At 42.9% G+C, this 21,106-nt stretch overlaps 1 protein-coding gene across 1 annotated transcript in view; it reads left to right on the forward strand.

Moving 5' to 3' along the window:
• Nucleotides 1–20,631, forward strand: part of agap3 (ArfGAP with GTPase domain, ankyrin repeat and PH domain 3) — a 91,192-nt gene extending 70,561 nt beyond the window's left edge. The window contains exons 17-18 of the mRNA XM_086129943.1: nt 15,000–15,255; nt 17,375–20,631. Of these exons, the coding sequence (XP_085986069.1) occupies nt 15,000–15,255; nt 17,375–17,599 (481 nt within the window). The 3' untranslated portion in view covers nt 17,600–20,631. The remainder of the gene's footprint in view (nt 1–14,999; nt 15,256–17,374) is intronic.
• Nucleotides 20,632–21,106: the final 475 nt, after the last annotated feature.

Genomic DNA, 21,106 nt, shown 5'->3' on the forward strand with positions numbered 1-21,106 from the left:
TCTATAAGACATCGCGTCTTAAAAAAAAAAAAAAAAAAATACAGGTAGTCAACACCTATGCACACATTTTTTTTAAATCAATTGTTTCAATTGAATGGATCTAGAATGACCAATGTTTCTCGACCATTTGCGGAGCCAGTTTGTGTTTGGAAAATTCCCGGCACAACACTTAATATTGGAGTCGCAAAATGTATATTTACTGCGAAAAAAGATCTTTTAAACATAGAGGGTACTGTACTCACAAATGTATTTACTCAGTCTGAAAACAAAGCTAATATTAAGTTCAATGGACGGGTTATGCTTGTGAAGAATTGAAAGTTAAACAGTTGTAATTGGATCTTCATTTGATATCTTTGTCATACGTCAGCCGGGCATGAAATTCCTCACTCAAGCCTTCTGTCGACGGGCCTCACATAATGAAACAACAAAGAACGACGCCGTTGTATTTTACCAAAAAAGGCTTGCGCTAAAAAGAAAATGTTAGAAGAACGACAAGTAGAACAAGCACTAGTGAACATTTTCCTTTATCTTCGCCACCACACTTTTCGACAGCTATCTTTGCTTACGACCACCGAGAAGCGCGACAAACTAAAGGAGCAAAGGTGCTTAAATACTCTCAATAAATGTAAAATCTTGTAAAATAATGCCAAATGAAGGCTAAACAGTCAGTTGTTGGTCAACAAAAATAATTCAAATGCAGCACGATTAAGTGAACGGTTTGCGCTAGTAGGGACTACATTTCCCATAATTCTTCCACGTGAAACCAGTAAGCGGGAAGAATGAGGAAAAACTAGTGATTAGATGCGGGTGAAAATGAGAACGCAAACATGATTGTGAAAGTAAATAAGAAGAAATTTTAATTCAAGACGACAAACAGAAAAGCCCACATCCTGTCCTCGGCGTTCATTGCAAACAAGTGTGGATTTAATACATACTAAAACATTTTGACAGATTTTTGAGCACCGAGTTCCACATAAAATTGCTCTGAGGTCAGTAAGCACAACCAAAGTTAATGTTGTACCGGATTATAGGGCACACAGTTGATTTTTGAAAAAGTAATAGCATTTTTGGGGTTTTTTTGTTGTGCGCTTATAGTCCGAAAAATACAGTACACTTGCTGGCGAGACGACATGAGGCTGCCAAAGTCACAAAGCTCAAGCTAATAAAAGCCAGACTTACCTCGCTCATATGAGTCTGAGCTGGTCCTTCAAATCAGACTGATTCTAACCACACACGAAACCGGGTACCGTATTTTCCGCACTATAAGGAGCACCGAAAAGTCTTCCATTTTCTTAAAAGCTCACTGCGCGCCTTAAAATCCGGTGCGCCTTGTGTATGGTCATTACGGTAATATGTCGACCCCAAGATGGCTCCTTGCTGGAGACATGCTTCCAATGTTATAACTTGCTGTTGATTCAGTGAACTGTGTCGCTGCTTTATTAAATACGTTTTTGTTGCAGCTCTGAAAAAAGGAGAGCTGGGGTGTTGTTGTTTTTTAAAACGCACACTTTATTAATGGTTTTCACAGTCTCAACAAATACAAGTACGCCTATGTCCGTCTCCGTGCCTTCTCTTCTTCCGTTCGACTCGAGAGGCGTTCATGACCACCTCGAAAAATGTAAATTGACGATTACTACGAAAATGGAAAATAATGCATCAAAACAGAAAATCAAGCGAGGAAATCACAAAATAAATTCTACAGCCCCACTACAGAATTTATTTTGTGATTTCCTCATTTGTGAATACAGTACACAACAAAGGAATAAATAACAAATACTTCTGAGACAGTCCAGTCTCCTCCAATTTACTGACATCTGATCGTTCTGTTGCCGCTATGCTCAAGGAAATGTCAAAATTAATTCTGTCGGGGGGGCCATAGAATTTATTTTGTGATTTTCTGTTTTGATACATTACTGTATTTTCAATTTCCGTAGTTTCATTGAAGTAATCGTTCATTTACGTTTCGGGAGTCGGTCATGAACTCCTCTCGACCCTAACGGAAGAGAAGGCACGGAGACAGACAAAGATGTACCTGTAGCTCCATCTAGTGGCTGCACTGTAGATTGCGCCTTATAGTCCAGTGCGTGCAATATATGAATAAAATTTGTCAATAGGCCATTCATTGTAGGTGTGCCTCATAATCCAGTGCGCCTTTTGGTGCGGAAAATACGGTACGTAAAGTGGCTGTAATTCTTGATCCTTGAGGTATTTTATCATGTCACAGCTGGGTCTTTCCGACACTCGGGAGCTGTCATAGTCGTAAAAACAATGCCTCGCGTCTTGTCTAACGTCACTGATACTTTTGCAGTATTTGAAGGAGTCAAAAGATTGTGCCGAGCCTTCACCGAGAAAGAGTTTGTGATGGTTTTTGGGAGTTTTCAGATGCAAAGGCACCAGGCCGCCTCTTTCCTCTTGCCACTTCTGCACTGAATGATGGCCCACAGTTATTTATCGAATGCTTTCTGCTCTAAATTGCTCGCGCCAGTCGTCCCGATGAAAGATTATTGATGTTGATTCCTCTCGCTACCGCTGTCACTCGTCCCCCGCGTGTCGCCAGGGGAAGGAAGGACCTTCATTGTCTTCGAAAATAAATAAATAAAAGACCTTATCCCCGGAGCGGCATCTCCATTATTTTCCGCTGTCAAACAATAAATCTTATTTGCGGCATAAGTAATCTTCAGAGAGGTTGTAAAATATCACATGGTTACCGCGAAGCTCTTGTGTCTCCTATGTTGTTGCTTTATCACGAATGATGAATTATCGCTCGCTTAATGGGATTCCTTCTCTTTTTCCACGCCATAAATCCTCACCTGACGTCTTTTTCTTTTTGCCGCGCGTCGTCATTTTGATGATTTTTAATTGTGTCCCGCCGACGACGAGCGGCTGCTCCCGCTAAACATTAGTGACACCTCATCGAAACGACTCAGTAACTACTCGAGTATCAAGCGGCTGTCTGATTGAATGTCTCCTGCAACACCAGTTTTACCCCCTACTGCTCTCTTCTTTTTTTTCTTTTTTTGTATTTTGGCGATTTAACGTGAATGCGTTCATCCGCGAGACGGCTTCAGTTTATGGAGAACGCCAGTCATAGGCAGACAGACTGAGAGATTACTCGGGTACATCGGACTGATTGCGGGCATGGTAATGGGATGCCTGTTTTCCATTTCCATTAACGCGCTCGCCGTTACCTACGGCGGGATTGGCCGAGCTCGCCAAAGTGCATCATGTACTGTATTGCCGTAACGTCAACATACACTCACAACGCAACAGATTTGAATCATTTCTCACAAATCATTTGGGAAATGCAAAGGATGTGAAGCGACTTTGGCCGGAGAAGTTAACCACTGTGTATTAAAAGGAAATAAAACTACAATAAAATAAAACTACTGGCGTTTTAAGACGGCACGTAACGGTGAGGCAACAAGATCTTTACAGGGCGATTCTGAATGAATCAATCTTGCATCTCGGGAGCCGAGGCAAGAATAGGGCAAATGATTATTATTTTGTAATGGAGCATGCCGTACAATTCTAATCATTATTGAATCATGCATTGCTCTGGATGGAGAATAATCATTCTTAAAATAATAGTTCTTGTAATTCTATAGAAAAGAAGTTTATGCTTTTGTGCCTGTTAGAACTTTTGTTTGAGTAAATACAGTTGCATAAATATAATCGCTCGTTCTCGTTCATCTCAAATATGTTGAGCTCTAAAATTCTTCCGCACCAAACTCATCCCAGCATGGAGCTGGCTTTGTGCTCCGGGAACAGAACGGGATCTTTCCTAAACTCTTCCCACAAAGTTGGAAACGTACAGTCGGCCATAAATATCTCGGTAAGATGCCAAATGAAGTACCAGTGTGCTACCCCAACTGCTCATTGATCGATCAATTGATTCTTTTGCTCCATTTGTGGGCGTTTCGTGCATTGACTGCATTCGGCAAATATTGAAAGGGAGTTGTTCTTTTCATTAGCGCCCGGCAGTCATCGTGTTTTGCACGTCGCCTCTAATTGCTTGGCGAGTTTGTGATAGAAAATAGCACACACACGCACACACGCACAGAAAGAGAGACAACAGTTCTCATTTTTTGGGGAGGGGAGATTGTCCCGGAGCACGGGCCAACACGCACGGCTATCCCTCACCGGCACGGGCCCCTCGCCGTCACCCTCTGTGGGCCGCGCGCCGCCTAAGGCCACAGCCAGGTAATAGCTCTGATGAGAGCCCTCCACTTTGTTTCAGAAATAATTTGCCACTCCTGCCGCCTGCAGGGGCTGCGCAGTAATAAAAATGAATCACACCGCTAACCTCTCCAAACTTGTACTCCCCCACCCCCGCTGCCCCCTTCCTCCGAGCCGGCAACAACGCTTTAACCCCTTCTGCGCTGACACCTCTTCTGAACATTAGTCTCTTAAAAGAACAACTCACAAGTTACAAGCACCAGAACTCCCACAAGAGCTTTCGAATAGCCTCAAGCTCTCATGGCGGAAGAGTAATCAATTAGGATGACTGAATGACTCTGCCTCTCTCTCTCTCTCTCTCCAGGCTCGCTGTCTAAATCAAAGCCACAGGTCAGTAATTAGGCCTGTGTGCGAGAACCACACTCACTAATTACGCCCCCATGCCACCAAATTGACTGGCACACAAAACTTTTGTTTGGACCTTTAAAGATGTCAAATCGCATCTCACTAGTCTGCTGAGTCTGTCGCTCAGGCCGTTTTGGAGTTGAATGCGGGCGTTACGATCGGCGATCGTAAATATTGGACAGGTTTAGCATTTACGATTGTCATGCCGAGCATTTTATGAGCAGATCGGGGGGGGGGGGGGGGGGGGGATCACTCATCAGGTCATTGCTCAGGATGATCCTTTACAGACATCCTATGATTGGGCCTTGCTGACTTTCATGAGAAGGGGTGTGCTCAAATTCCGTCCATTCATCAGTATGTGTGTACCCAGCTTTAGCCAGCCCATAACAACGCTCTTACAGGCCTTTTGCTGTTTGTTTTTGAGTGTTCAAAGTAGTGTGGCTGCAACTGATATATATTTTTTTTAATAATTGATTTATCTCTCCATTATTTTGTTGAGTAACGATAAACCCAATAAAATTAACAAGTTTTAATTTCCATTCCATTTTTTTAAAGGACATTATTTCAAATTGACAGGACAGAAAATGCGCAAACATAAATTTCAAGATTCTGTTACTGCGCGTAACGCGTTCAGTTTTCCCCAAGTCAAAGCAGACATTTGCAAATGTTTGAATTTGATTCAACATGAAGATAATCGGTCCGCTTTCAGAGAGGACAACAAAAATCCAAGAATATTTACTGTTGATAGGCTGAAATGCCGAGGATTTGAACAATTTTCACTGAATGAAGAATTGATTATCTAAAATAATTATCAATTCATTTGTAAGACGATAAATTGTTGATTAGTAGTTGCACCGCAAGTAAAAAGAGAGAACGCCAGCTTTACAGGAACATTGTCCCTCCTTAGCATTGGTTGACTTTTGTGCCGTGGTGTAAGCAATATTTATATATATATATATATATATATATTTCTTTTTCCCCCCCGGTGCATTTTTTTCTGAATGTGATTTTGATATGGTGGATGAAAGCTTGAAATGCATACACCATACCTTTTACCTTCTTCTGTCTGAATTGTCCTCCTTCCTCAATGTTTGGATGTGCTGTGTTCGTTCAGAAAGCTCGACGCACTTAGTGACAGTAGCTAATGTGATGTGGGTCTTGACAAAAGGAGGATTTGGACGTGTCGTCGTCCCCTATCATCTTTGTGCGCGAGTCAAGGGTTGAGCAGGGGTTAACAGCATGAGCTTTTAAGGGTGTTAAGCCTTGCCGGCACAAAAACACAGCCACTCCATCATGGCCGAGTGTGACAAGCTCATTAATGTCACAATATATTCAACTCGTCCGTCTGCACGCCCGCGGCACCCAGATGCTCGCACCGTCCGGTTCTGCTCGGAAAGACACAACAACCTTTTGAATCATGTCCACGCGGTTTCTGTACATCTGCTCGCTGGGGAAGCAGGAAAAGTGGCGACCGCTCCACCTGTTGACTGTAAGATGGCGGGCTTGTGAAACGCGGACTTTTTCCTTTGTGTTTTTGCAAAGTTTCTGGCAAAAATAAAAAATAAAAAACAACTTCTCAAAGCGATCCCATAACTACAGGCAAATAAGCCAATTGCATATTTCTCCTGCTATTATTCCAAAGTGGGTTTTGAAAATGACTCGGCGGGACTCTTTCGTGATGCAGTAAATGTCCACTTTGAGAAGCAAGTGAGCACAAACGCGACAACACCGCCATTGCAGCTTTGATTACAATGCGCCCAGAATGAACATCTGACACATGTACAGTACTTGTTTTCAAGCCTTTACACTGAAACACAAATAAATGGATAGAAAAAAACCCCCCCAGAACTTTTTCATTGGCTGATACACATAGTTTTGTCTCTTGAATGCCTGGCCTCCCACTGAATTTGAAATTTGTGAAAGGAATTTGTGGCGGTTGTTTGTGTTTTGTTCACAGAATACGAATTGCTGCCTTTGTGAGGAAAAAAGATTGTATTATATTTACTGGTGCCCATTTGTGCAACGTGACACCTTATTTGCGCGATTGAGTTCATTGGAGGTCATTCATAACCTCAAAACCTTGCATGCTGGGGCATTTTGGACCTGCAGACTCAAGCCACCCCTTAAAAACAACACTCTCACGAAGCCATCAATACTATACCGTATACAAAATATAACATCACACAAACGTGCCATGTATTTATTCGAAACAATACAGGCTCAGTAATGATCTAATAACGTGACCCAAACATGGAAAAAAAATACATCACACTCACCAGAGATATAACTTATAAGAGCTCATCAGATATGCATCTCGCTACAGACATAATTTGCGCGTCGAACTTGGCTTGCTCAAACCAACCAATCATTATGCAAAAATGCTGATGTTAATGTTGACGTTAAATTTGAAATGTGATTGGCTGAAGAAACAGACTCTTAGCTAATATAGCTTAAATCAGGGCCGGGGTCAAGTCCAAGTCCACAATATCCGAGTTCTGATGAGATGAAGAGCAAACCTTACGACAGACAAATCCTATTTTCACAACCACAAAATTAGAGAAATTTCATTTTGCTCAACGCTCTTTGCTCGGAACCCTTTGCTTTATTAACCGCGTGTGATCAGATTTACAACAATTTTTTGCGGTATCTCTGCAAGTGGTGCCCTAAATTTCCAAAATTGGTTTCTTACATAATCTGTTGTTTGCTTTGTGCTTATTTGTTTTTGTTTTGTTTTGTTTGGGCGGGGGGGGGGGGGGGGGTGAAGATGTTGCGGCTAATGCCAATCCTCGAAAGTTGGTAAAACCAAATCTTACAACCTCACTGACATGGCTGAAAGAAAAACAGTGTGCTTTGGCACTCATGGTTACCAAATCAAAGGGCTATTTTGAAAAATATCTGAAAAACTTGATTTTAAGTTTCTTTTGAAGGAGGATATTCATTTTCAGGAATAAAAACATAGTTGGACTCGGTCGAGATGATAAAAATATTTAGCGAGTCTGATGGCCGAGAGAAGACCGAGTCAAATGTGAGTGAAGTCCGACACAACAACAAGCCATGTCAAAGTACTACAGCCCTGGTTTAAGATGCTTCTGCCACCACTTCCGATTCTGAAGGCCGTACGCGAAGTAGACTGGACGGAAAAAAAAAAAAGTAGTATTCGCATACACATACTTGCAGAGCAGAGAGATGCTTTGAAAGAGAATAGACTCCGGAGAATAAATTAATCTAATTTCCCGAGACAAAACATTGGAATTGAGAGGTTAAATGTTAGTCCGTGCTTCTGGTAGTACTTCATCCCACGGCTGATTTTATTCTTCTCTAAGGAAATATGTTACCACAACGGTTGGTACCACAACAGGAATGATATGATAACTTTTACAGTCACGCCCCCCAAAAAATATTTTTAAATCACGAAAGTGAAGCTAACAGTCCTGCTAGGTGGAAAAAGCGGAGGCATATCCCAGGCCTTATTTAGCATTTTTGGCTGCTGCGTTTACTGGATTGCTGGCCCTTAGCAACCTTTGATAGTTTGGGGCCCAGCTTTCATTGCCTTTCCTTTCTTTTCTTCCTGTCGCTTCCCTCTCGGCCCCCCAGCTTTCTCTCTTGTCCTTCTGCCGCTGTCCCTCTTCTTCTGACGTCACCACCCCCCAGCCCAACCCCCGCCCCGCGCCCTCGGTTGGCCTGCATGGGAATGGAACCCTTACGAGGTGCCCGACTGTGAGCTCTGTTCAGGCTGGCCGGTCCCGCTCAACAGTGGACGGTTTCTCCTCTTCAGTGCGTCTTTTTGATGTGCATGCAGTCAATCTGGACGTGTGGACTCGAGGAGCAGGAGCCAAGGGGGAAGCTTTGATTGTTGTCGGTGGGACGGACTTCCTCCTCTTGTGATGGCCCGATGCGGCGTCTCAGTTTCCCTTCCTTAAATCCCCGATTGTCCTTTCGGGCTTGACTAATTGCCCTGGTTTGTTGCTCTTTATTTGAATGCAGTCATGTGTTCTTGACTCCGTGGGCCCGCGATGAGGAGAATCATTCCGCCATTTGCCACTTAATTAAGTCAGGGTCAGGAGCCATTGCTCAACAGAGAGAACGAATAGAATTATAAAAGAGGACTTTCTACTGATAGGGCCGCCTTTATGTAGGCGACTCAAACGAAAGGGGAGACCACCTCTTCACTGGAAGCCCCTTTCCACACGAGTCCCAGGAAGGTAGTAGTGTTTGGATGTTTACCCGCGGACTCTGGTGGGGCTAAATAGCAATTACCAGGAAGGCTTGTGTCAACACGGCTTGTTCTTAAGCTGGATGCAACACTGGCATTTTTAGTGGGAACTCGGCGCTCCCTCCTGTCCTCTGAGCAACGGCCAAACGGGGAACAAGTATGCGCTCAAGGCTGGAGAAGTCTGCGTATAAAAGTAACCACCAAGTCCAATTTCCTAAATCTCCTCCCATACTGAGAAAATGCACTCCCTTGAAGTCCCCACCCAGCCTTTTCTTCCACTCCCGCCCTCTGCCATCCTGCCACTTTGACATGCTAAATCTGCAGATTTTATTTTTCTACCTCCTGCGGTGAGGAAGTGTCCTTTTCAAAGCGCTCCGCTTCCCCTCCTGACTGTCTAAAGCCAACTGCTGTTTGGATTGCTCTTCGATTCCAAACAAAAGACAGAAGCAGGGATTACCATCTCACTTCCTTTTACATCCTAGCTTTCAACTAGCCTTTTTTTTTCAGGCTTCTGCAGTGAGCTTGGTTTATATTGTTAAAGCTTGTCGGGCCTGACAGGGGACGCATGTTTTATAATACGCCGTTTTTCTCAAGTCAGTCCATTTGCGCAAAAACTGTCAAACACATACTCTGCTTTTACTGGTTGATAATGGGACATAGCCATTAACGTGACAAACCTTCGAAAACAAAAAGTGTTCGCCATATCGTCACTGTATGATGAAGACTAAGTCCACTTAATGACCGCTCTGACTTTTTACCACAATAGAGGCTGCTGTGATCTCCTGCATGTCTTGTAAAAAAAGTATAGCTAAACCACCGATGAAAGCACATTTTATAATGCCATGTTTTTAACAAGGATCTTCATTTGTGCAGCGGACTGTCAAACGCGTACCACATACCGGTGTTAAAACTGGTAAAGCAAGATAGGGGACTTTCTCATAAAAGCAACAAAGTTTGGAGAAGGCAAGCATTTGTCATCAGTTTCCTGTCTGACGAAAAAACAAGTCCACTTCACGACCATTTTAACTGTTCGTAGTTCTGTCCATCCTTTCAAAAGTGTGTCGCTAAAAATAAAAAATAAATTAAAATGTGAGTTTTGGAATGTCCTGTTAAATGTGTAACTAAACAAGTAATAAAAAACATGTTCTGTAATGCCATGTTTTCACCTCCGAGCACACCCCCTCCAGGTATCTTAAAACCTTTTTTTCCTCTGTCTTAAGCCACATGTCTTCCCCCGACATCTCCCTTCAGTTTATTTGGTCACAAAAATATCCTTCGGGCTCCTTTCTGTGCAATGTTGACGTCCTTTTTGTTTCACATCTTAATGTTAACTTTCTGCTTCATTTAACTTCTGCCAATTGGCCTGGCCCGACACATTGAGCCTCTCATTCAGACCGTGGAGCCCGCTGATTTACATTTTGAGCCCCATCCAAAGAGTTGTAAATCATACCGCCTTTTTCAACTTAATTTGTTGGCAAAAGAATGACGTTCTCGCTCACCGGAAATAAGAGAGGAGGGCGGCACGGCCCCTTCCTGCTTTAAGGCCGATTGATTTGCTAACAGCCTTGTCCTCCTCACATAGTGACTGATGAGGGATTGATGGTCTAACACCATAAAACTCTGCAATTGCCTGCCATTAGGGCGCTATTGTTGGACGCACAATACCGCCATTCCTAAGAAAAGGGCTCCTTATGGTTTGGTGAGGACAACGGCATTCTGGTGCGTGTTTTCCCCAAAATGAACCATATGCTCATCAAAACTGTTTTAAGGTGTTTGCTTTACGAGGTTGCTTTGTTTTGATTTTGCACTCCGTCAATCTGCGCTTGGTCTTCCACTCCACAATCAAGTCTGTGCCCTCAACAGCCTCATTTAAGTTTGTCAGAACCATGTCCCCGCAAGGCATGATAACAGACACCCATGTTAGGAACAAATGTCCAACACTGATATCTTAAAACCCTCGACCACTTCTTAATGTCATGAGATTTTTTTGTTCTTTTGATATGTCATGTTCAGAGTACAAGAAAATGTATCCATCCCTCTTCCTCATCTTATCCAGGGTCAGGTCCTGTCCTATTAAGTGTGTAATGACCGACAGAAAGAGGCTTTATGACAACTTGTTTCTAACATGTGTGAAAGCACTTTTCCTTCAAAACATGCACTCGCACTTGAGACAACACTTTTCGTGGTAAATGGACCCAAAGATAATGACTGGGAACCAATGCTACGTCAGGCTTGGCAAGGCATAATATTGGAAAATTAAACTCTTGAACATATCCAAGTAGAAACCAAGTCAGTCCACTTTATCTGAGCATTTTCATGAGCACAAAGATGTATTGTTATGTTGAATGCAATGTGTCCTGTTAAAATTTAATTGAGTTGTGTTATGTTGTCTTTTTAACCAGTACCTCTATTCCCCTCTTAGAACTGTCCATTAAACACATTAGCGTAGTTTTCGGACTATAAGGCGCAATTAAAATTGGATAATGTTCTCAAAAATCGACAGTGCGCCTTATAATCCGTTGTGCCTTATGTAATAATTGAACTGATTTTATGTGGTATATGGCCCTCAAAAACCGGACAACATTTTTAGTATGTAGTAAATAAAATTTCGAACATGTTCAAAATTTCTTCATGAGAAGAAAAACTGTTTGCGACTGTTAACACTGTTTGCAATTGTCTGATTAACGTCTTTGCAAGCTTTAATGAACCCTGCCACAAAAAAAAAACAATCGCTACATTCCCAAACACTCGCAAGGCTTCGCGACTCAGTGAGATATCACTTTGTTAAAAATGACTTTGGTAATTATTTTGAACAAAAGTACTTCTTTGGCCATGTCCATCAAAGAGGAATACGATTACCTCCGTATCGGCAGAGCAACGGTGGCTTTCATTAGCACCCCGGCTAAATGTCCTCGAGTGTGAAAGGAAATCGGAGACAGCGAATGTCAACTCCCAAGAGAGTCTTGTCACTCCAAAGCGTTACCTTCTGTCACTCATCCACACATCCAAACAACGGCCACCTCTCGGTACTGCCTTATCAGACGCCCGGCCCGGGGAGGTCACGGGGTCAGTGGCACACTGGGCATGCTCAGTCATTCACGTATTGATAGATATTTTTTTATCTGTGCTGGGTTTGTATACGCAGCCAGAGAACGAGTGTGGGGGCGGTTAAGATGGAGAGCAAAAGATGGCGATAGAGGACGAAGCCTTCTCTGGCGTTCTATTCTCTCACTCCAGGATGGTCTTGAAGGAGGACCCCCACCCTCGTCCTCCGACCCTCATCCCCCCACCCCCACCCTTTCCGTCGCTCTGCGGCCATTCAGCGCAAATCGATCGGACTGGAGGACCGGGTCTCCCCCGGGGTGCCGCTGAGACACACCGCTTCTATTGTGCAAGGGCGTCCACCAGTTCAGACTGACAGCAGACAGCCCTGATGAAAAAAAATAGAAATCTGGTATTGTCCGTAGCAGACGCGAGCGGTGAAGACGTGTAACCTTTAGAAAGATGCTCCCCACTTGCTTCGTATCGCTCTCCAGCGTAATCAACGAAAGTGGAACCAGGCCGTTTGATAGTTTGCTTTCCCACTGAGATTTTTTCCCCATTCTTCGTTCTTCTGCTGCCAATGTATTTACAAGTGACACAATTCCATTTGGGGGGATCAGGTGGCAGGATTAGTATGTAAGGCATGGCGTCGTAAAGACGAAAAAAACCCCAAAAAATGATGGAAGTGAAATTTCAGAAATTTTCAGATCACAATTTGAACTCTTCTGAATGTTTATTAAAATCCCATTCCAAACTTTATTTATAGATCACATTAAAGCTACCACAGCTGCATACAAAGTACTGTACATAAAGTAAAAATCACACATATAAAACGCTGAAAACAATATGTTAATAACATAAAAACCATTAACACAATAAAACACCAAAGCAATGCAGAGTCTCATCCTGAGTCAAAAGCCAAAGAATAAAAATGTGTTTCAAGCTGAGTTTTAAAGATGGACACAGAGGAGGCTTGCCTTATGTTTAACGGAAGGGCATTCCAAGGGAAGGATTGGCAATGGAATCGCACTTTTTCCATTGCTGTCGGGGCCGACAGTAGCATCTGGTCCATTGACCTGAGGCACCGGGCAAGTATGTAGAGCAGGTGTGCTCAAACATGTTGGACTGAAGATCGACTTTTCGATCAACCAACCTCCCGCGATCGACTTGTTTCCGCGCACGCACATACACACGCACGCCATGATGAGCAACAGCCTGACAAGGAGACATGCGACGCACTTTTGCAACCTGTTCACTATCGTAGCTCACACGTACCGTTTTAAAGTGCTTCCCTTGGCCCTTTAGATTCCTATTCTTTGCCGGTGCCCTCGGTGAATTGTACACGAAACAAACTGAATGAGAATAATGACAACGATAAAAGATATAGCGCAACAGCTCTGATCTAATTGTCCCACGGGGATAAATAAAGTTTTCTGAATCTGAATAGCAAGCTGCAATTGCAGACTGCTGAGCGCTAACAACTTCCGGTGATGCAGGTCGCGTGCCACCATAGGTTAAAGATTGACCTACTTTTTTTTTTTTTTTTAATCCTCTTTGTTTGTTTTTTTTCTCCTCTACAACCCTCGCGATCGACTTGGGACCAGTCCGCGATCTACCGGTCAATCGCGATCAGCGTAATGGGCACCCCTGAGGTGCAGCTCAGAAAAATAAAGTGGGACGAGGCCATTTAAAGACAAATTAAAGAATCTTCAAATGAACACCAGTTAGGAAGCGAGCAGCTGCATTTTTGACCAACTGGAGACAGTTCTTGGAGGACTTGCTGACTCCAAAATATTACAGTAATGAGATGCAACAAAGGCATGGATTACTGTTCCTCCATGCTGTTGTGAAGAGTTTTTTTTTTTAAATCTGTTGCCTAAGATAAAAATAAAAAAAGATGAATTTAACAACAGCACCAATTGGACTGTCCAATTTAAAATCACTGTCCAGTTTAAGAGCCAAGGTCTAGACCAGACATTTCCAGCTCCAGGCCTGGAGGGCCACTGCCCTGCCTGTTTTCCAGCTCTCCCGCCTGCAACACACCTGATTCAGATGATGAGCTCATCAGCCAGCTCTGAAGCAGGATTGGAGCAATCCTGATGATTTGAATCAGGTGTGTTGCTCCTGAGAGAGCTGGAAAACAGGCGGGCAACGGCCCTTCAGGACTGACTTTGGACACCCCTGGTCTAAACTGTTGGCTTTAGGTAAGGGTTCAGGAGGGTGAGATGCACAAGGGCCACTGGGACCAAACGTCATCGCTTCTGTTTTCTATTTGTTGAAGTTCAAGTTGAATACCTTTGATTTCCTCCAGAGAGGACAAACGTGGCTTTTACGAGCAGTGTCTGTTTTTCTTAGCGGGACACAGATCTGACTGGCATCTACATAGCACTGAACGGCAATGCCATACTGGTTTAAGGTAGAACCCAGGAGCAGTAAATACAATGAAAATAGCCATGGGCCCGAAAATGGAACCTTGTGGAACACCAACAACAATAATGTCGAGTGGTATTCAGAGCACCCATGGCTAGCACAAAAAGTCCTGCCGGCTAAGTAGGATCCAAACCACTCTATAGGCCCACTTGGGGCTGCCAACAAACCAACAGAAAACAGTGGTTCACTGTTTCAAAGGCTGCTGTCAGGTCCAATAAAACGAGACACACATAGTCTCCGGTGTCATTCGCCAAAAGGATGTCATTTTAGGTTGTGACACGGTTGATTGACTTTGTGCTAAGCAGCATATTAAGTCCTGACTGGAAATTCTCCACGAAGTTATATTAAAGTCATGACTTGACTGTTCTTTGATCAGTATAGCTTGGGTTGTTCGCAGAGTTATGGAGTATATTCACCACATATGCATGTTTGTGCTTTACTGAGTCACTATTAAACAGCTCGAAATAACAAACAACTAAGTTTTTTTTTTTCTGTGCGTGTCATATATGGATTTTTTTTAGGCTGACTTCAGAATAAAATACCAGTAACCCATAGATCAGCCAATGGATAAAATAACTTCTTTTTTGGTCAGTTAAATTCTTAACACAATAAAGACAATGAATTACATGCAGAATATATGACTCTCTCACAATACTTTGTCTGTTAGTTGATAACTTTACCACAGAGAGAGAAAACTACTTGGTGACACCGCCCGCCATCTTGTGCCTTCCAGGGAGGACAAGGAGCGCTGGATCCGAGCCAAGTACGAGCAGAAAATGTTCCTGGTGGGGCTGCCCCAGTCGGACGTGCCCCTGGGCCAGCAGCTGCTGAGGGCAGTGGTGGAGGACGACCTGAGGCTGGTGGTGGTGCTGCTGGCCCACGGCACCAAGGAAGAGGTCAACGAGACGTACGGAGACGGCGATGGCCGCACGGCGCTGCACCTCTCGTGCGCCATGGCCAACGTGGTCATCACGCAACTCCTCATCTGGGTGAGTGGCTACCTCCCGCGCAGCGGCAAAGAATCAGCCACGATGTGATTATAAATCGGCAGATCCTGCCAACTAGGCAAATTCGTTTGCGGGAAGAGATCACATGTGAAATTGAAGGAAATGGTCTGCAGTTTATAAATCTGATACAATTATGACATTCATTGAGTGAAAGAGAATTATACTAAATACTTAAACCAATAAGATGGGCTAACAAGTGTTTATTGTCGCATATCGTGAGCACTGACTTACTCTGAAGTTTTGTTTGTTCCCAGAATTGCATGTTGGGTCCGGTGAAGCCAATAAGAGCAATTATTAATGTAAACAGTATGTTTATATCGTCCTGACTGCCAGGAAAAACATACTTTCCAATCGTCTTATATTTTTTTTTAGAAGAAGTTTTGTTTGTTCCCAGAATTGCATATTCGGTCCAGTGAAACCAATGAGAGCAATTATTAAAAATTCCCTTTAGTCTGACCACATAACATTTTTCCTTATCCTTTTTCTAAAATGAAAATGAATGTTTATATCGTCCTGACTGCCAGGAAAAACATATTTTCCAATCGTCTTATATATATTTTTTAGATTCCACTATCTTTGTGAGGTATTTTTATATAATTTTGAATTTCTTAATGTGTCCACTACAGTGTACACTTTCTGTCTTAATAGTTTAATTTTTTTTTAATTTACACCCCCCGCCCCCCACCACCACCACCAAAAAAGGACATTTTGTTCAACTCTTAAGATTAAGATATTCTTTATTTGTCCCGCAATGGGGAAATTACAATCAGAATTCAGAAAGGAAAATGCTGGGTAGGGAGAGGGGAAAAAAAAACACGCTCGAACTATCCTCTTCTGAGGATAATTTAAGTCCAGGATAAAAAAAGACCCTAGCACATAAATAAGCATATGACAGTTACAACAAGTCACAAGACATAACATGTAATAAGGGGGAGGATGAATGGGAAGGGGGGGGGGGGGGGGGGGGGATGACCGCGACGCTGCCGAAAATGACCAGCTGCACGGACACGAGCGCTCTGCATGTCGAACCATGTCACGGGGGAAAAAGAATCGGAGCGATGAAGACGGTGATAACAAGGATGTGTGGTTGTCCAGTTGTGTACGTGTATGCGTGTACAGGTCATAGCTGCTTCGTCGAGGTCTGCTCATCATGAAGACAGTCCCGGCTTATCAGTCCATGGCCGAGAAGGAGGGGGGTGATGGTGGGGGCCCTAGATTCCATGCGTACTTCCATCCAGGGGAAAGGGCCAGATAGCGTTGTTTGTTTTGGAGGGACGGCCGCCAACAATTTCAGACAGCCTTGAGTCCGTGGCCTGTATCTCTTCACTGGCGCCGATCAGCCGAATCCGAAAACTCTTTCCGCAGCGCGGATTCCAACTTCTCCATGTTGTTGTCGATCGCGCGGAGTCGCTCCAAAACCGCATCAATATTGCGGTTGAGCTCAGTCACCGCTTGAGTCTGAGTGTTGGACATTCGCGCCAAACCATCCAGAATGACCGGCAGCTTCTTCACTTCCAATAAAGCCGCTCCCGTCGGTTGAATTTTGCGATAGAACAGAAAGCTGCCAACACCAAACAGCAGCATACCTGTTATCAAAAGGCCAATAATGTAGATGTCTTCCACATCCTCCACGGGCAGTATTGCCAGGCACACCGGTCTCCACTTTCTCCATGGATCCAGGGCGTATCCGGCAGCAAATGTCCCCGGAGAGCAAGCAGGCTCCCCACTGCCTGCTCTTTTCGTCGAAAGAATTTTGTCGATCGCATCGAGAGACCAGCCAACTAATTCCATGGTTAGTTCTTCGGATGAAAATACGGTAGGAGGCTAGGAAAAGTTAGACAAAGACAGCACAAAGACGAAGTGGCGAGCAAGGAGAGGGTGGGGGGTGAGGGCAGGAGCTGTGCAAAAAGCGTCCGCCTTCGTCGAGAGCCAAGCAGAAAAGAATACTTTGCTAACCGTCCCTACCAACTTCAATTGAGCTCATAATTCCTGACCACTGCCAAAAATGGCTGCTGCATCGGCTGAAAAACGAGTTATCAGTCCCGTCAATGTTCCCTCAAATTGCACTAGATCAAAGTTGATTGTGATTCCCTCGTCACAGTACGGCGTGGACGTGAAGAGTCGCGACGCGCGCGGCCAGACGCCGCTTTCGTACGCCCGACGAGCCAGCAGTCAGGAGTGCGCCGACATCTTGCTCCAGCACGGCTGCCCCAACGACGCCGGCGGCCCCACGACGGCGCCGTCCAACATCAGCAACCGCAACGCCAACCCCAACATCAACAACAACGCCCAATGTGAGCTCAACCGCAGCATCAGCATCATGTAGAGAGCCCCGCCCCTGAACGCCCCTCCCCCACCTCGTCTCACAAGACACTGCGTATCCACAACGGAGACATGTCAGGATGGGACGGACGCTTTGTAAAGTTTGTTTTTAATTCTTTTTTTTATTGTTGGTCTGAGATGATTATGAAAAGCTTTAAGTTTTTTTTCCTTTGTTTGTTTGTTTTTAATCCACACCAGTGAATTACTGACACCCCCCTAAAAGTGTTCCCCTCATGCAAGGATGGGGAAGCTTTTCAGTCGTTCAGAAATGTCCTCCGAAGGCCACGTTCAATTTAAGATGGGCTAACAAGTGTTTATTGTCGCATATCGTGAGCACTGACTTACTCTGAAGTTTTGTTTGTTCCCAGAATTGCATGTTGGGTCCGGTGAAGCTCACATGTAATGTGCCGCTTAGCTTCTTGTGTAATTTCCTGTTAAATTCTCATCTCGGAACAAAATGTGTCGCTGTCCAATGAAAAGCACGTGTCGCCATATTTACTTTTTAGCAGAAAATCCAAGCTTGTTTTTCACAAAAAGTTTCTTTCAAGCAAATGGGTCATTTGAATTGTCTTTTCTTTTTCAAAAACGACTTTAAAATGAATATTTGAAATTGAGTTTTGGAGAAAAAGAAAATAGGAAAATAATTTTGTGATATTCCATTTTTATTTCGTCAGAAATTGAGATTAAAACTTCTGATTGAAATTGAGGGGGGAAAAAAAATTCCCATGAAAAATGTCTTCAAATCCGAACCTCAAGTTTCTATTTTTTTTTTTTTCCATAAATCCAGTTTGGAATTTTAATTCCCAATTCAAATTTTCGGGGCGTTTCTTCGATTCATATTCCTTTTTACTCTTTTTACTAGGATGAACATATTTTTGTTCACAAATGTAAATGACAAAATAATTTCTCAAATCGAAGTTGGGGTTTTTTTCTTACTTTGTTGGAACATAAGTTTCCGAAAAACTGTACAGTAGCAAAATTCCAATTCACTATTACATATTATGAGCTATTATTTACTCTAAGGTTGTTATGAATTGAATAATTATGTTGCCCAGCCCTTCCCACATGATTGACCATTTTATTTAATTCAAGTTTGTCACATGAATGAAAAAGTTCCACTTCCAGACCATACAAATAATTGCTCGGCAAATCCAGTATTCTTTGATCTGCTGTTCGTGGAATGCCAACAAAGCAATTTGGAGTCAAAGCACGCAAATGATAGCGACATGAAGGAGGTGATTGCCTCTTCAATCACATTTCATTCACGTCGATTCAAAGCGTGACAATTGCGCCATTACGACATCTTTGTGGGAACAAGCTCTCGATTCTCTCGACCGTTGGTTGACAGAAGATTTCAAATAATCCTTCCCCGTCCGTCTTTTACTCGTCTGGCTGGGAAATACGCAACCGTGCCTGGGATGAGACCGACCACACTCAAGCGGGCTGTCGACGTCATCATTCTCCGCGTACTTCAACACGTTGTCTGTTTGAGCACCCGTCGGCCTAAAAATTATGCGTTCAAGGGAGCGATGAGACTTTTTATCCGATCAGTTCATATGCGATGATCGGGTTGCCACTGTGACCAGAATTGCATTTACCCTTGTCGTGACTTGCCTTCATAAAGCTTTTAAAGCGATGGGTTTTTCTCATGGCAATCATATTTGTTTACAGAGTTTTTAACTTGGAACTACAGACTAATTTGCAGTATTCACAATGGGGTTTTTTTTTTTTGCTTTTTTTTTGGCATTTTTGCGTAAAAATATAATTCTTCAACGTGCGCAGGTCCACCTTGTTGCGTTACATCAGGAACATGTAAAAAAAAATGCAGCTTGAGTTTTTGCTTAATTTTTATGTAATTTATGATAACATTCTTTTTTGGGAAGGTAATATCACATCCCTATCCAATGAAAAACACGCATCTCCAAACATTTGTAATTTTTGGTTTTACCCCCAAACGTTTATTGGAAAAACAATTTCTGAACCATAACTGAGTTTTCTTCTTCTATCAATTTTCTTCACGTTCTAGTCACTAATCTGAAATGAAATGTAATTTGGAAACTTTTTTTTTTGCCCCCCAAAATATTTTTCAAATTTCACTTTTTCAGTTTTGAAAAAGAAAATGACGACAGCTTGACCTTTTTATTCTTCTTTTTTTTAAATCCTGAATTTTTTTTCTCCCAAAACAATTTCAGAATTGAACTTGAAATGCTGAAATTCTATTTGATTTTCTTTTTTTGTTTCTGAAATGGAGATGCATGTTTTTCGTTCGGCAGTGACGATAAGCGCGGCTCTGTCCAAACATAAAAAAGGAATCAGTTCTTGGCATTATAGAGTCCCAATGACAAGAAGCAGGTCTGCTCTAAACTAAACGGAACAGTCGCGATCGTTTGTGTCGAACATGCCGAACAGGAGAGACAATTTTCAAGTGTGTTTCTCCAGCACACTTTTATTCTGAAATCTGAAGCTGACCAGCCACTGGTTGCATTGTAGATGTAGTGCAACCATGTACTGTAATCCTGGCCTTACTGACTTGATTGAGCCGCCTTCACTTGTTAGAAGTAGTCCAGATTCCGATTTAGGAGTAAAGTAGAAAAGCCCTTCGCACAACATGAAAAGTGTTGCACATACTCGCTGCAAATAATCTTCGAGAAACGACGACGAAAACCGCTTTGGGGTCAAAAAGCCTCTTGAACCACAAGCCATATTTTTTTTTCCAGATGTTGCGATTTTTCTTGTTGTTTCTCCATTGTCATTTTTTTTCTATGATTATGATGGTACTCGCATTTGGTCACAGCATGACCATCTTCGGTACTTGTGTATAAATGATGTACATTTGACATATTTATAATGCAGTATGTAAATATATTTTTTTTATTATTATTTTGAGTTGATTTCTCGTGTTTTTGCGTTTGGCGTTGAGAAGGTGCAGCGAAGAAGCTAAAGAGTAACTTGTTTGTGTGCTTGGCTGATTGTTGACCCATTAATAAATATTCAATAAAACCATGTAGCCTTCCCTTCTTGTGGGGGAAAAACACACACATCTCTCTGTCATATTTGGTGTTGATTGAACATTTGATTTGTTAAAAATAACCCAATATCTGTTATGGGTTATTTTCAACACAGCTCTTTTAAGTGTCTATCAATTAACCCTTTCGGGCACAGCGGTTACTACAGTGGACAGTTTATCAGGTCAGCAGGTTACAGGTTATCATTATTGGTGCATGAAAGGGTTAAATCCATCGATCATCTTTCAACTGCTATCTTAAAAATTTCCCAATCCGAGTTCAAAATAACCCAATGTGAGTTATTTTTACGTGCCTACCTGAGTAGAAGACCTGACGCGGAGGCAGCGTGTTAAGTGCAGAAACCATCGTACCTACGTGTACCGTTGAAAACGCTTCTCCTGGTGCTCCAGATTGTCATTCTTTGCCAGTGCCATCAGTGAATTGCACGTGAAACAAACTTTGAACGAGAATAAAAATTTTTAAAAAAGATATCCCAACAATTACCC

This window comes from Hippocampus guttulatus, chromosome 14 (genome assembly GCF_054856545.1).
Source record: "Hippocampus guttulatus isolate MCC_2025c chromosome 14, RoL_Hgut_1.0, whole genome shotgun sequence".
NCBI lineage: Eukaryota > Metazoa > Chordata > Actinopteri > Syngnathiformes > Syngnathidae > Hippocampus > Hippocampus guttulatus.